The sequence below is a fragment of the Chlorocebus sabaeus genome, chromosome 26, assembly GCF_047675955.1.
Source record: "Chlorocebus sabaeus isolate Y175 chromosome 26, mChlSab1.0.hap1, whole genome shotgun sequence".
Taxonomy (NCBI): Eukaryota; Metazoa; Chordata; class Mammalia; order Primates; family Cercopithecidae; genus Chlorocebus; species Chlorocebus sabaeus.
Genome location: NC_132929.1, coordinates 46,925,289 through 46,942,247, shown reverse-complemented (window position 1 = coordinate 46,942,247; position 16,959 = coordinate 46,925,289). Strand labels below are relative to the sequence as shown.

At 43.1% G+C, this 16,959-nt stretch overlaps 1 protein-coding gene across 1 annotated transcript in view; it reads right to left on the bottom strand.

Moving 5' to 3' along the window:
• THSD4 (thrombospondin type 1 domain containing 4) overlaps positions 1 to 16,959 on the bottom strand; it is a 664,019-nt gene that overhangs the window by 635,379 nt on the left and 11,681 nt on the right. The window contains exon 2 of the mRNA XM_038010111.2: positions 3,113 to 3,220. Within this exon, the coding sequence (XP_037866039.2) occupies positions 3,113 to 3,141 (29 nt within the window). The 5' untranslated portion in view covers positions 3,142 to 3,220. The remainder of the gene's footprint in view (positions 1 to 3,112; positions 3,221 to 16,959) is intronic.

The window sequence follows — 16,959 nt, the reverse complement described above, 5'->3', positions numbered from 1 at the left end:
TTGATCTTTATGCATTTAGTTGCCTTGATAAATATTAAAAATCCCTTAACATGTGTGTACGTGTGTGTGTGCGTCCCATCTACCACTTTTGTCAAAGACCTCTCACTCTTAAAGTAACCATAGCCCTTTTCCCCATAACATTCTGAAAAGCATTTAAACAAAAGACACTCTAGTTTTGCTTCTTTTTCTCTTAAAAATATATTTACGTGGCCCTAAAAACAGGGATGCAAAATGGTTGATGTGCACCTGGTTTATGAAGAAGGGAATTTGACGGAAATCTCAAGCTGAGATCTCCTAAAGAATCAGCCATCCTCGTAATTCACATTTTCTTTCTCTAGTACTGACAGCAGAATTCTTGGCAAAATGTCCTGCTGAGCAGCCCTGTTCAAACAATTCCTGCAGCAGGACTCTCGTGCTGGAGGCCTGTCAAGGCTTCCAGAGTTCCACCACAAGGGTAGCATCTAGCTTTCAACTACTCCCATCCTGCTAATTTCTCTTTTGTGGGCAATTTCCTTGAAATAATGCACAGTTTAGAGGTGAGTTCCCCAGGCCTCCCGCAAAGGGAGATGACCTCCATACCACACACCCTGCTCAGATCATTACAGGAGGCTAACTGTTTGCAGGGGCATTCATTAAAATTCCAGGACATAGCTATTCATACTTGGGAGGCAGAGGTGGAGGATCGCCGGAGCCCAGAAGTTCAAGGTTACAGTGAGCTATGATTGCACCACTGTACTCCAGCCTGGGTGACAAGCAAAATCCTGTCTCTTTAAAAAAAAAAAAAAAAAAAAAAAGAAAGAAAGAAAAAAAGAAAACAATCCAAGACATTAAGGAAAAACTTTGCAGAAGGGACTTCCTCCCAAGAAACTCCCTGCCTGTGCAGCCTGGGTGGCCACATTTTTGAGGGTCCTCAAGCACTTTTAGGGGCCTTTCTGATGACAGCCAGACTCACACGAGCTTAGCACGTGGTGAACCTACCTTTCATAATCTGCTTGCCCTTTTCAAACCAGTTCAATAACCGACTGTGACCTCAACTTCTTTGTCCCACATGGGGCCCTGGTGCTTAAAATGCCGTGGTCCTACAGTGACCCTGTGGGCCAACTGCGGTTCTCACCACCCTGTGGTTTTACAACAGTATTTTGGAATTTCCTCAAACTAGATGCATATTTTATGTCTTAAAATATCTTTTAAACTCTTTTTTAAACTATAGCTTTAAATACAAAAAAGTAGCCAGGCGTGGTGGCAGTCACCATAGTCCCAGCTACTCGGGAGGCTGAGGCAGGAGAATGGCGTGAACCCGGGAGGCGGAGCTTGCAGTGAGCGGAGATCGCGCCACTGCACTCCAGTCTGGGCGACAGAGCAAGACTCTGTCTCAAAAAAAAAAAAAAAATTACAGTTTTAAAAAAGGACACACGCTAATTTGTACTAGATGCCAACTTCTATCCTGAAAAGACCACCAAACATTAATATGGGCTGTCCTCCTCATGGCTCAATATCATACAGCCTTCAGAATGAAGCTTTTTCTTTCTTTTCTGACCATATGTGACATGCATATGAATATGTCATTGATGAAGAGGTTTGTAGTTCTCTGCGGGTATTTGGACTGCAGGCCTACACACGTCTGCTCATGTAAAATTATATAAGCAACTACATACTGAAGCTCACACACATGCACCGTACTCAGTTAAATGCCAGGCATTAGCCCAAGGGCATCTGCTTGGCAAATGCTCTAGCCCTGGTTGGCCAACCACCTGTGGCACCATCATATATAATATGTTATATATTACAGAGCATTTTACTTTCTGTTGTAAGTTCTAGGCATTTGGGATTAATGTACAGTTATGGAAAAAAAGACTGCAAGATACCGTAATGATTCAACTTTGAAACAAAACGTTCTTCCTTCCCCTCATTCCAGATTCTCAATCAATTCATTTAAATAGTATCCTAAAATAGTAAGATGAGCTACATCACAGAATTGTTACCAACTGCAAGTACTTACCTGCATGGGTTGCATTTTCTTAATGCTATGCAGCTAAAACAGCTGCGAAATAAACTAGATGCTAGGGCAGATATTTAAGCTGCCAACCATAAATCCTGACTTCAAATGTTGGTATTTATCAAAATTAATGCATTGATCTCATAATGTATAAATATTATAAATTTAAACTTATAAAGTACATTTATATTAATAAAATACTGTCATTGTCTATTTTATATATTGAGATTTTGCATAGGATTTTGATGGAGGAATTTTTAAAAGGCTCTGTCAACCTTTTTAAAAAGTTTGAAAACAACCTCAATAACATGGACTACAGTTCCAATGCTCAGAGCCCTTATTCTAACTCTGCACATAAAGGAAGGCAACAGCCATGATGAAAGCTCTCTGAGCATTAGTTTTCTGATCTACACAAAAGGGATAATAGTACTTACTCAACTTGCCACACATGGTTGATATGAAGATTGAATTTTAAAATGCAGGTGAAAGTCAAAAATGTTTTGCACATAAGGGACAAGAGGGAGCATCATTTTAAAATACCAGATTCAATCAAAAATCTATGGTGTTGCAACCAGAGAACAATTTTTTAAAAGTTCTTTAGACAATTCTATTATGCAACCATGATAAATATACATTGATCTGACCCCGCCTCCAGGGTTCAAGTGATTCTCCTGCCTCAGCCTCCCAAGTAGCTGGAATTACAGGTGCCCACCGCCATGCCCAGCTAATTTTGTATTTTTAATAGAGATGGGGTTTCACCACGTTGGCTAGACTGGTCTTGAACTCCTGACCTCATGTGATCCACCTGCCTCAGTCTCCCAAAATGCTGGCATTACAGGTGTGAGCCACCATGCCCGGCCTAAAAAAAATTTCTTGAAGCCTAGAAAAAGTCTCCCAGAAGGCAGTAGATTGACTTCGACCCCAAGCCACTCAGCATAGCACACAACTCCCAAGGCCCTTCTGAATAGCAAACTTTTACGCATGTCGACGTATTGTATCAAAAATATTGGTCAGCTTCAGTCCGTTAAGGTCACTTACTTTAAGAAACAACATAGTACAATGCAAATATCAAATTTCATATTCTCCTGTTTTTTTAAAAAAAGGTTCTTCACTTACCTGAGAGACCCCATGAAATGGGAAACCATGATGCTGAGGGTCCAGGCAAAAGCAAGAGCTCTTCAGAGACACTGCCAATTTTCTGCAATTGGGAGTGGCGTTCAAGTCCTACAGAAATGAACAATGTTATTTTTAGCAACATTTACTTAGGAAGATTCTAGAAGCATAACTGGGTCAGCAAAACCAGAAATGAGCAAATGGAAGATACTAAAACAAAAGTGCCCAGTGATGGTTACCAGGATTTCCCAACTGAAATCCGATTAGATATGAACATGAGGTAACAAGTTTACAAGACAACCAGCACAGTGCCTGACCCACAGAAGATGTTCAGTAAATTACTATCAGAGCGATCACCTCAGACTCTGAGCTAATAGGGGAGCTGGTGCTAGGCACACTAGTGCTGGAAATCCAGCCCCATCTATTACAAGCTATTTGACCACAGATGTCATGTCACATTCATGTGTCTTGGTTTCCCTGTCTTTGCAAGTTGAGTAAAACTATTGCCTAACAACAAAAAGAAATAAAGTACTCATACATGCTACAATGGGGATGAACCTTGAAAACATTATGTTAAGTGAAAAGAACCAGATACAAAAATAGCATGCATTATATAATTCCATTTATAGGTAATACCGAGAATAGGCAAATCTATAGGGACAGAAAGTAGATTCATGGTTGCCAGAGATTGGGGGTTGCAGGAGTTCATGGGAGGGTACAGTGTTTCTTCCTGGAGTAACAAATATGTTCCAAAATTAGATTGTGGTGATGGTTGTACAACCCTGCAAATATATTAAAAACCATTGAATTGTACACAAAATTGTGAAACGTATGGGAAATGAATTATATCTCAATAAAACTTATTTAAAAGATACTGTCTAAAGAATTCCTGCAGGTCGTTGTAAAGATTAAATGAAGGGACGCATGTGACATGCTTAGACAGTGGCTGGGGCAGGGTCACTGTCAGTAAATAGTAGCTCTGATGATACTGAGAGTTTGGATACTCGTCCTCTTCCAATCTCATGCTGAAAACTGATTTCCAGTATTAGAGGTGGGGCCCAATGGAGGTGTTTGGTCAGGCAGGTGGGTCCCTCATGAATGCCCTGATGCCCTCCTTGTGGTAATGAGTGAGTTCTCGCTCTATTAGGGTGAGATCTGACTGTTTAAAAGAGCCTAAAAAGAGTGTGGCACCTTCTCCCTTCTCTCTCGCTCCCTCTCTTGCCATGTGACACACTGACTGCCCTTCCTCCTCCACCATGATTGAAAGCTTCCGGAGGTCCTCACCAGAAGCTGATGCCAGCCAGCACCATGCTTCTTGTACAGCCTGCAGAATTGGGAGCCAAATAAACCTTTCTATAAATTACCCAGTCTTAAGCATTCCTTTATAGCAACGCAAAATGAACTAATACAGTGACGCAAGAAGAGGTCAAGCAACACTTAAAATATGTTGTCACAGTGAAAACAGTTTTACTGTTGTCACAGTAAAACCTCTTGCCCACAAATACTACTTCATTCAGAAGCCCTCACTAAACACAATTTCTAAAAATTGTCAAGAGAGCCAATAGTTTCAAAGGCAAGTTATAAATAGCATCAGAAAGCCCAGGATGGGCAGATTGGTTGCAATGTAATAAAACTTGAGAATAAAACAGAGCATGGTCCAGTCTCCTCTCCTGCTGCATCTCCTTGAAGGGAAAGACAAATGAAGCAAGGTTCCAAGGTGGGCCAGGGATCCTTTCTAATAAAGGCGGAGTTCTCTAAGATCATTATGTTCTTGTTTCTTCCAGGGACTTCAGACTTTCTTTTCACCAGAAAAGGTGGGTGGGAAGATAAATGACAAGGATTTATGAAAAGATAGTCATGAGAACCAGACAATTCCATTCTCAGGGGAAAAGAATCAAGATTTTAAGTTACCACAGGCCCTTTCTGGGGATTATTAAGAAAGGAAAGCCTCTTAACTGTAATCATCCCTAATTAGCCATCAGCAACTCATGAAATTACTCCTGGTATTGAAGACCCTTAAATTCTTGGCTCTCGGCCAGAAATTACACTGAGATTCACCAGGAAGAAGGCCAACAAGTGCAAATTGGAACAGTTAAAACGCTTTTGAATCGAAGGTACGGTCTTCTTGCTCTTGGCTGCAGAACAGGTCTGCACCAAGTCAAGGGATTTAACTTGGAAGTAAAATGAAGTCTTTGCCAAGTCCCTGATAACCATCAACTAATCAGTAATTATTTACTCAATAGGTGGTAGGCTCAGGTCCTCTCCAGTGCTGTAAGAATGGTTCAGGAGATGGACTGCGGGGAAAATGATGGTGTTATTATCCAGAACAACACAGGGTAAACTGTTCATTCAGATCCTAAGTACAACTCAGACTAGCACAAGAAGGAGAATGGCTGTAGAGGGATGGTCTGGCATAAGCAAGGTAGATGGGACTTAAATTCAAGCCTTAGCCTAATGAGTTAATACATGAACTATCTAGAATTGTTGGTAAGTGTGCACACTGTAATTGGAAAGAAATGGGTATGAGGCCAGCATTCACATTTATTAACCCGCTGACCTTTGGCAATTAACCTTTCTTCATCTGTAAAATGGCGGGGGGGATACTGTTTGTAACTACCTCATAGGGTTGTTATATTAAATATTTATCTAGACTGTATGGCCTGGGTGCTGAACACACACACATACACATCAAGAAATTACAGCCTCGATGCTGGAGAACTACACTCTTTAAACAAACTAAACCATAAATAAGTATAAAAATAAAATTGCAGTAAAAGCCATCAAAGTCCAAGGTGCCTCAGAAAGTGCCCTGGGCAGTGATCAGAGAAGATCCCTCTGAGGCAGTGGCCTCTATGTGGGGGCTTGAGGAGTGAGTAGGAGTTGGCCTTGTGGAGAGGGGAGAGAAGCATCCCAGGAGAGGGAGGCTCTTGTGAGGAGTGGGAGGAAAAAGGAAGCAATGTGACAGAAGAAGGTGGGAAGAGCTGACTGTCTACTGGGCAGTCAAGTCTCCAGAACACAGTAAGTGAATGGTTGAGGAGACAAGAGAGAGAGGTGTCAAAGACAACACCCTCCAGATTTCTGGGGGACAGAAGGAGCACATCAAGATTTTTGTGGTTGACATGGTTTGGTTCTGTGTCTCCACCCAAATCTTATCTCGAATTGTAATCCCCATAACCCCCAAATGCCAAGGGAGGGACCAGGTGGGAGGTGACTGGATCATGGGGGCAATTTCCCCCATGCTGTTCTTGTGATAGGGAGTGAGGGCCCACAAGATCTGATGGTTTTATAAGGTAGTTTTCCCTGCTCTTGCTGCTTGTTCTCTCTCACCTGCCGCCATGTAATATGTGCCTGCTTCCCCTTCCACCATGATTGTAAGTTTCCTGAGGCCTCCCCAGCCATGCAGAACTATGAGTCAATTAAATCTCCTTTACTTATAAATGACCCAGTCTTGGGTAGATCTTTACAGCAGTATGAGAACAGACTGATACAGTGGTTATGTCAGGAAAGGAACGGCAATATAGAAGGAAGAAGGTTTTGGGGAGAGCAGTTGTCTCCAGAGTGGGGAGACTGCCTGAACAGATCTGATGAGATGTCATCCGGAAAAACATCTGAAATTATTAAAACCTTTGAAAACAGATTTGCAACCAAACTGCTGATAGTAACAAACTAAAAAAACAGACAAATATTGAAGGTGTATGCTCAAACATTTTTTTACTGAGGCAAAAAATTTTATAATCAGTGCAATCAGAAAAAATTATTGGAGGCCACTGCTCTAGTATGTTTTTGGACCAACTTCTTATCGGATTTGATTGGTCACTTCTCCCTCAGGATATGGCTGATGAGTTTGCACTGGCAGTTTCCAGCTCTGCCACTCTTCTTGACTCTCACTTGAGCTTCCGTGATTAGTATTGTGTTAAATCAGCCCTGCTTTTCAAACTGGGGGTCACCACTCATGAGTCTGCCATGAAATTAATTTCTCGGGTCACAAACAGCATTTCTTAATAAGTAAAAAAGAATGAAAGATAAGAGGAAAAAAATACCTGCATTCATCACGCATAATAAGGGTAAGTATTTCTTACTGTGGCTCCCAGCCAGAAAAGTTTAAAAGTCCTCATTCTGGAAGACCAGAGGGCAGCGGAGGACTAGAACTGTGATTGTGGGGAATTAAACCTAGAAGCCGAGGCAAAGCCAAACGTTATCTCAGGCCCTGAAAGGTGGCGCCCGGCCAATGTTGACAAGATGGGCAAGAAAGAGCCATTATAGGTTGTGGAGCAGGGAGGGACCTGGAAAGAGTGAGGGTTCCCAAATATCTGTCTGGCAAGGGTGCACCGAGAGGGCTGAGCACACGTGCTGTCTGCAGAGCTCTGTCCGCCTTTTGAGGTTTGCTCCTGTTGATTTATAACCTTTCTTGACAGTGAACAAAAAATCTAACAATCTAGTTTCTGTTAGAACATATGCTCCTTGGGGCATGGAGGCCCCACCTTCTCTCCCTTCCACAATGATCCTACAGGAAGGTTGAATAAGTCACCCAATTTGGTTCAGGCCAAAGTGGCCGTCCCCACACACCAGGGGGAGGCACAACAGGCCCAAGGCTCAGGACAGCGGGGTCAGACAGAGGGCCAGGATCATCAAACTAAGGGTGGAAAAGGGTTCCCTGACCCGAAAGGAGGCCATGCTGCCTGAACTGTGACACCATTCTGCCACCCCTTACACACAGGCTCACCTCTGAGTATCTTTTCTGCCCCTTCACCTCAGGGCCTGACCAGAACTCCTGGAGGACCCCCTCCTGGAGGAACCCATGCCTCAGAAGACAAGGATCTGCTCAGTCTCTCAAGTCGGGGTTCAGGAAGGCCCCACTGCAGGCGCCAGTTCCACCTTCCTCCCTCCCTCCCTCCTACACACACTGTCCTCTGGAACTCCCACAGCGTAAAGCAACTACCCAAACAAAAGCACTCATCCCTGGGGAGGGGAAGTGACTCACTGGCAAGGAATGAGGACCAGAGATGTTAGAAGGAAGTAGCTCCAGACCCCAAATCCAACACCCAGTCACATGCGGTGAGGACAAGTTCTCAGAACCTGCCTGTTTCCCAGGAAAGCTGCCTCTGAGGGTCCCGACAGGACAAGACAGGAGCCTCCACCACTGGAGCCTTGTCCTGTCTGTACCAACATCACCAACACACACTCCTCTCCTGCCAACATTTACACAAACGCTCCTCACACAACTTGACCTTCTGTTTGCGGTGCCCTTACTGTCCCCAGTCTGACATTCTAGGTGATGGTGGATAAAAGCACTTTTTTCTTGCACGATGAGAAAAGAGTCGGGAATTGGCTTTTACTGGATCATCCCACCTGAGATGGGACGTAAGTCATGCTATACAATCCTCACAGCAAACCGAGGCCACAGAGCGGGTCCAGGGTAGCTCAGGCACAGGGAACCAGCACCTGGATAAGTAACGGGGTTTGAGGAAAGATGATTGGTTGAGTGGACAGGAAAGCTTCTGGAGTCTTAAAAAGAAAAAAAAAAAAAAAAAGCTAAACTAAAACAAAAAACCAAGGGACTTGTGTGTCTGGGGAATGAACAAACCCCATACTGGAGAAAGAGCCCAGTGTGTATGACAGAGGACAGGACCAGGGATCCAACAAGGCCCTTGGAGCCAACAGGGGAGGAGGAGAAGGGGCAAAGCGTGGAGGTGGAAGCCAAGGAAGGCATTGGGACGAGGCTGCCCCACACTGCATGGAGGTGGGGGCAGGCCCAGGACAACACGTGCACAGTGTCCCCTCCACCTCGACCTGAGAAAACTCAGTACATTGGAGAAAGAGCTTTGGCTGGAGAAGGCTGCCAAGAAGAATGGCCCAAAAGCAAGAGGCAGAAAAAGGGATGCTCTTATTTCTTCAAGTTACCCCCTGATTAAATGGAGATTATCCACAGCAAGCAGGAAAAGTGGAGGGAGGCATAGGCTTTAAATCATCCTCATAAACAATATGGTGGGCAGACTTGCTAGCTGACAATGACAGGCACAGGACAGAGTCTAGAAGTTCAAAGAGAGGAGATCATCTTCCTTAACAGATACTAGACATACCTGTTTACACTTGCCCCTCACTGGATGGGAAGTTTCTTAAAGGTGAAGGACTCTTTTAGTCCTCTTTACAAATGCCCTTCCATTAGACATGCTGCCAACACAGGGCGGGCATTCATCCACAGTTGGATGAATGAATGAATGAATGGGTGAATGGGTGAAGAATGAACGGCATGAGTTTCTTATAGACTTTTCCCTCTTAGAAAGCAGGGCCCCCGTGTGATTTCTCTCTCACTGCTTTTGCCAGTGTTCAGCCAATGTCTAGACTGCCCTAGGGAGAGAATGAAGGCGCTGAAGGCGCTAACCCACTGCAGATGCACACTGCCTCTGTGGAGGTCCCACCCTCCCGAGCTCTCTGGTGGCGGTCATCAACTGTCACAGCCCTTTCAGGAAATCCTGCCCCAGGCCAGAGGTATTCAGGGACGCTGACCTTGGATCCCCAGGCCCGGTCACATTTCCAGCTGCTCCCTGCCTGTGAGGACAGCCAGAGGAATGTTCCCCTAACATGTCCTTGGCTCACAGTCCTTTCTCCTACCACCTCACAGAGGCTGTCCTTTTTGTTCCTGCCATAGCCAAACTCAGCTGCAGAACTCATTTCTTCCCATGGAACCCCCACACTGCAGACTGGCTGGCCTGCCCGGAGCGGCGTGAAAACCCACAGAATCTGGATTAGGACTAAACTTTGAGAAGGTCTATTAAAACTCCCTGGCAGCCTTCAAGCAAACACATTACAGCGGGTTTTGTTACTCACTAAGGAAAGCACCTTGCTGCTCCATCCTCACCTGGAGAAATTAGGTAATCCGCACAGATTAGTTAAGGAGTTCAATGCAAATTGCATCATTTTCATGGTCATTAACATTGGTGTGGTTTATATCTGTTTTCAGTCCTAAAAAAACGTTTCCCAGGTAACTAAAGAAAATATTCAAGGGCAGAAATATCAGGCGGGCAGGATATTTAAAATAAATGAGCCATTTGTTCCTGCTTCTGTATAAAGTTGCTTTTTCAATTTCAGATGACGTGATACGCAGATCAAAGTGGGGAAAAACCTTTGGAGTAAGAGCGCTCTTCTTCCCCAGATAGGACTGACTTCGTTGCTTGATTTACAGCACTTGTTTAACCTGGTTAAATGTCTTTGCTTCTGTGCAAGTCTCAGATGCAGAACTAGGGATCGTCACAGCGTATCATTATGATTTGGGCTTGTCTTTCCTCCCTCACAACGAAGGACCTCTTCCTCAAATACTTACTTGTTATATTTCTGGTGTCTAGTTAATAGCACCTGGGGTGCAGTAGGTGTTCCCAGTGACAGAAAGGCCTTCCATTCAAACTCAGGTGGGGGCTTTCTCTTCCATGCAGGATTGTGCTGCCTGTCTGAGGCACCACTGCCCAGCCCAGGATCCAAACAGCAACTCCATTCTTCTGCTAACTGTTTCTGAAATTAACATGACATTCTCCACCCCACTCCTAAAGACCACAACACCCAAATAAACAGCAGTGATGAGATGCAGGCCACCCTACCTAGGAATCAAAGACACCTAGACACACTCCAGCCTTCCCCACTCTCAGACTCAACCTCTCCCCAGCATCCGCTGCCAAGAGCAGTTTATAATCCCTGGGTCGTAGTTACCAAAGAAAAAAACATCAGACTACCATGGCTGAGCTCTGCATGGGAGCTGCAGCTCTTCTGATTTGCTGCTCTTTCTCCAAGATGATGATCCATCTCATTCCAAAAACCAATATTCTCCAGCTGCCTTGGCCAAAAGCAGGTGGCCAGGGGAGAAAAAGGCAGCTGGGGGCTCAGGCCTTCCTCCCTGCTTTCCAATACAAGGCCTCAGTTCTACTATCTACAAATGGCCTCTTACCACTCTGGTGAGCGCCTGTGCACATCTGTGCATGAGCATACACACACACACACACACTGTGTTGGGGAAGGAAGGTGTAACAAGGGCACTAACACTGAAAGAATGAACACAGTAAATACCAAATTCATTCACAAGGTGAGGATTCAGGGCTGAGTGAAACCCTGAATGAAGCAGATTTTTTGGAAAAAAATCTGTCTATAAAATTTATTAAGGAAATCTATTTATTAAGGAAAGTTTGAAACTACAGAAAAATATAAAGAGGAAAGCCAAAATTACTCATTGTAATTGTATCACCTAATAATCCAAGTTACTCACCATTAAACCTTTTGATCTTGTTTATTTTTTCTATGCGTAATGCTTATATGTATCATCTGCATATTTTACATATACTATTTCTACAAAACAAAATCACACATAAAGTTTTGGATTCTATTTTTATCTTGCATCATAAGCATCTCATTAGTAATATTCAAAATCATTTCTAATCACTGCAAAATAATCTACCCTATGAATGCCCGATAACACACCTAATAATGTTCCCTTATTGTTGGAATATATGATGAACATCTTTGTATAAAATCCCTTATTTGCTACTCTTCCTTGTTCCTTAGGATAAATTCCTAAAAAATGAAATCATTAAGCCAAAAGGTATGACTATGGTCCTTCACGATGAATCCTTTTCAAAAAGAATTGTATCAACCTAGAATCTCTCATGTAGTGTATAAAATAAACACATTTGCCAATAATGCTATGATTGTAATCTCTCCTAATTTGATAAGTAGTTAGTTAGGGCAGGGTAACTCTGCCACAAACCCCCTCAAAATGTCAATGGCTTAACACAACAAAAGGATTTTTGCTCGAGTCACTATCTAATGCAGGTTGTCAAGAACATTCTTCTTCACACAGTCATGCAGGCATCCAGGGACCCTTTTTCCATCGAGTGATTCCACCATCGTCTAAGGGCCTCATCGTCTTCACCTGGGTTCTTTCCAGCCAGTGACCAAACAAGGGGAAAGAGAAGGCATAGAGGACTGAGCTAGCAGCTTCACTAAGGTAACTTAAATCACTGTCCCTGGTATTCCATTACCCAGTTTAGTCATATGGCAGTATACCTACCTGGAAAGGATTGTGGGAAACACAGTCTACCTCTATTCCCAGGAGGAAATCTTCTGGTGAACAACTAGCCAACGTTTGTCACAGTAGGGAAAAAATTGGTAAAAGTCATTTTAACATGTACTCCTTCAATTATTGCTAAAGTTGGAATCGATTTTCATTTTTATTAGCCATGTACACTGTCTCTTCTGTGAATTTTTTACAATCTCCTTTGCCTATTTTTCTGTAGGGCTCACAATGTTTGAAATGATTTTTTTTTCTTTTTTTTCTTTTTTTTGAGATGGAGTTTTGCTCTGTCCCCCAGGCTGGAGTGCAGTGGCGCAATTGCGGCTCACCGCAACCTCCACCTCCTGAGTTCGTGCCATTCTCCTGTGTCAGCCTCCTGATTAGCTGGGACTACAGGCTTGTGCCACCACGCCTGGTTAATTTTTTGTATTTTTTTTTTTAGTAGAGACAGGGTTTCACATGTTAGCCAGGATGGTCTCGATCTCCTGACCTTGTGATCCACCCGCCTTAGCCTCCCAATGTGCTGGGATTACAGGCATGAGCCATCATGCCCAGCCATGTTTTGAAATTATTTTTAAGAGCTCTTTCTTCATTAAGGTTGTTAGCCCTTATTTTGTCAAGTTAGGACCTTGTTTTCATTTGCTTTTCATCCTCTAATTTTATTTATAATTATTAAATAAATATGTTTTTATTTAATGTATTCAAATCAATCATTTCCATTGTGATTTTCTGTTGGACATCTCTTCATAAGGCAAACCTACACATAAAAAAAACTAGGCAATTCTAATCCAACTCCCCAATGTCATTATTTTGTCATCATGATTCAAAGATGAATAAACTGATAGGTAAAGAAACCACATGACTGGTACAAGGTATCATAGCTACTTAGAGGCAAAGCTAGGACTAAAGATTTTAAAAGTTAACATTTATTGGCCAGGCACAGTGGCTCAGGCCTGTAATCCAAGCACTTTGGGAGGCCGAGGCGGGTGGATCACCAAGTCAGGAGATAAAGACCATCCTGGCTAACACGGTGAAACCCCGTCTCTACTAAAAAGACAAAAAATTAGCCGGGCGTGGTGGCCGCGCCTGTAGTCCCAGCTACTCGGGAGGCTGAGGCAGGAAAATGGCGTGAACATGGGAGATGGAGCTTGCAGTGAGCCGTGATTGCACCACTGCACTCCAGCCTGGGCAACAGAGCAAGACTCCGTCTCAAAAAAAAAAATTAACATTTATTAAGTGTAGAATATGTGACAGGCTGTGCTGAATGCTTTTTAAACATTAATTAAAGACAACCCTATGAAGCAAGTATATTTCTATCACCATTTTACAGAGAAGGAAACTGAGGCTGCAAGCACTGAAACAACAAGCCTACTCAGAGTCACACAGGTAGTAAGTGGCAGCAGCATGATTTGAATGCAAGCTCATCTGACTGTCGGAGTCATGGCTTGTCTTAGCACTAAATTAAACTGTCTCTCAGGGCCGGGCGCAGTGGCTCATGGCTGTAATCCCAGCACTTTGGGAGGCCACGGTTGAGAATCACTTGAGCTCAGGAGTTCGAGACCAGCCTGGACAACATGGCGAAACTCCATCTCTACAAAGAATACAAAAAATAGCTGGGTGTGGTGGCACATGCCTGTGGTCTTAGCTACTCGGGAGGCTGAGGTTGGAGGATCGACTGAGCCCGAGAGCTCAAGGCTGCAATGAACCGAGACTGTGCCACTGCACTCAAGTCTGGTCAACAGAGAAAGACTCTGTCTCAACAAAATAAAAATAAACTGTCTCTTGAGTCTCCTGACACACTGCATCAAATGCACCTTTTCAGGAGAGTTGCTTGGGTTCACATTTACCTGGTACACAGCACGCAGGCTGCAGCCTGGGCCCCGGCCAGGCAAGATGTAGGGTGTGAGGTTGTGAGGTTGTGCTCTGCCCCATTCACTCTGGGACAGCTCTGCCCTTGAGTCCAGGATATTTTCTTAGTGCCCCCATGCATTTGCCCATCCAGAACGCATCCCAACTCAGTGTACCTCAGCCACTATAAATCAGCCAACCACACATGCTGCCCTTGATGCTTCTGAATATCAAGGGAAAGGATTTGGCTCATCCTGCTCTGCTCTTGAGGCTTGCGCATCAACGTTTGAGTTATGTCATTATTTTTTTAAGCGATAGAAATCTAGTCAATGATTTGTAGCAATCACCACTGTGCAATGTGTGCTGAAAAATTCTGTCTATCCTTACAGAAGGAGGGAGAAACCTAGCAAATTAGTCTGATTTTCTTGACACAATTCTGTGATGGGCCAGTATGAGGTAAGGCTGAAATCAGGTGCTATGATTAAAAGATTATGATAATGTGAAAAAGTCAGTCATCACATAAATTAGAAAATGTTTTCAAGGAAACCAAGAGAGATACATCCTTGGAGGTCAAGGGTCACCCAGAGGTCAAGAAGGACTGTAAAGGGCATTTAGGATTAGATAGAAAAGGCTGTCACTATCCCCTTTTTCTTGAACGTTACCATCAATGGCTATGATGCCCCGCACACCTGCTCTCTTCCTGTCTCTTCTGTCTTCCTTGTTGGCTCTCCCTGTGACTCAAACCAGAACTACAAAAATGTCAACAAGAACCAACCCTCACTATCAAACTATGTACTCTGGAGAAATACTCTTACACTCCAACCTCTTTATTATGGCATGCTAAGGTCTCAAAAACACAACACCTCAAGACCTGCACGCTCATTCAGGCTGCTTCCCTGTACTTCGAGTTTCCTCCTGCTGCTGATGGCCCAAGGTGAATAAAAGGAGCCGTCACCAGCTCATGCCAAGCCCTCCTTCTTCAGTGGTGGCATCACCGTCCTTCCAGGAAATGACTCTCCAAGCTTTCCTGGGCCTCTGGGACCCACTCTCTTGCCAACTCTCAAGTCTTCCTTTGTACTATCTCTCAGATAGCCTCTTTCTTCTCCATGCCGTCCTCCACCAGCCTCATCTAAACCATCATCCAGATAACTGCAGTTAATGTTCTCTGATTTCCCTATGCACCTTTGTCAAAAGTCAGATGGGTGTATTTCCAGGTCGTCTATAGCATTCCACTAATCTACGTGCCTTTCCCTCACCAATACAACACTGTCTTCATTGTTATAGCTATGAATGTCTTAAAACCGGGAACACTCATTCCCCCTCCTTTATTCTTCTTTTTCAAATTTGTTTTCAAAAGTTTGACTATGATATGTCTTGGTATAACTTTCTTTCTATTTAGGGTTTGCTCAATTTCTTGAATCTCTAAGTTTGGGTCTTATGCTCAGTTTGGGAAGTTTTCAACCGGTATTTCATTGAGTAGTTTTTCATCCCACTCTTTTTCCTCCTCCTTTGTCTTCAAAGACAAAAATGTTAGATCTTTTGTTAGAGCCTTTTTTTTTTTTTTTTTTTTTTTTAGGCAGAGTTTCACTCTGTCACCCAGGCCAGAGTGCAGTGGCACGATCTTGGCTCACGGCAACCTCTGCCTCCCGAGTTCAAGTGATTCTCCTGCCTTAGCCTCCGAAGTAGCTGGGATTACAGACATGTGCCACCATGCCTGGCTGATTTTTGTATTTTCAGTAGAGATGAGGTTTCATCATGTTGGTCAAGCTGGTCTCAAACTCCTGACCTCAGGTGATCCACCCACCTCGGCCTCCCAAAGTGCTGGTGTTACATGTTATAGTCTTACAGGTCCCTGAGACTCTATTCTTTTTTTTTTTCCCCTTTTTTCCCAGTCTATTTTTATCTCTGTTGCTCAGGTTGGGTAAATTTTGTCGTTACATCTTCCAATCCACTGGTTCTTTCCTGTCATCTCCATTCTGCTGTTTAATCCATTAGTTAAGTTTTATTTTTGTTATTATATTTTTCTATTCTAAAATTTCCATTTGGGATTAAAGACTTAAATGTAATGTTAGAAACTGTAAAATTACTAGAAGAAAACATAGGAGAAATACTACAAGTCACTGGCCTGGAATAATTGTTTGTATTTAACCCCAAAAGTGCAGGCGAAAATAGACAAATGGGATTACATGAAACTAAAAAGCTTCTGCACAGCAAAGGAAACAACTAATAGTGTAAAGAGACAACCCACAGAATGGGAGAAAATATTTGAAAGCCAAACATCCGATAAGGGGTTAATATCCAAAATATATAAGGAACTCAAACAACTCAACAGTAAGAAAATAAAAAACCCAATTAAAAAATGGGCAGAGGACCTGAATAGACATTTCTCAAACAAAGATATGCAAACAGCCCACAGGTATATCAAAAGATCCTCAAGATCGCTAAGCTTTAGGGAAATGCAAATTAAACCACAGTGAGCTATCATCTCACACACACCTGTCAGAATGGTTATTATCAAAAAGACAAAATAAATCAAGTGTTGGTGAGTATGTGGAGAAAAAGAAAATCTCGTATACTATTGGTGGGAATGTAAATTAGTACAGCCATTACGGAAAAGTGTACAGAGCTTCCTCAAAAAAACTAAAAGTAGAGTTACCATATGATCCAGCAATCCCACTTCTGGGTATTTACCCAAAAGATTTGAAATCAGTTTGTCAAGAGAGATCTAGAGAGATCTGCACTCCCATGTTCAATGCAGCACTATTCACAATAACCAAGTTATGGAATCAATCTATGTGTCCATCAACAGATGAACATGGTATACCTATGCATATGATGAGACATTATTCAACCTTAAAAAGGAAGACAATTCTACATGCTACAACATGGATGAATCTGCAGGACGTTACGCTAAATGAAATAAGCCAGGTACAGAAGACAAATATCA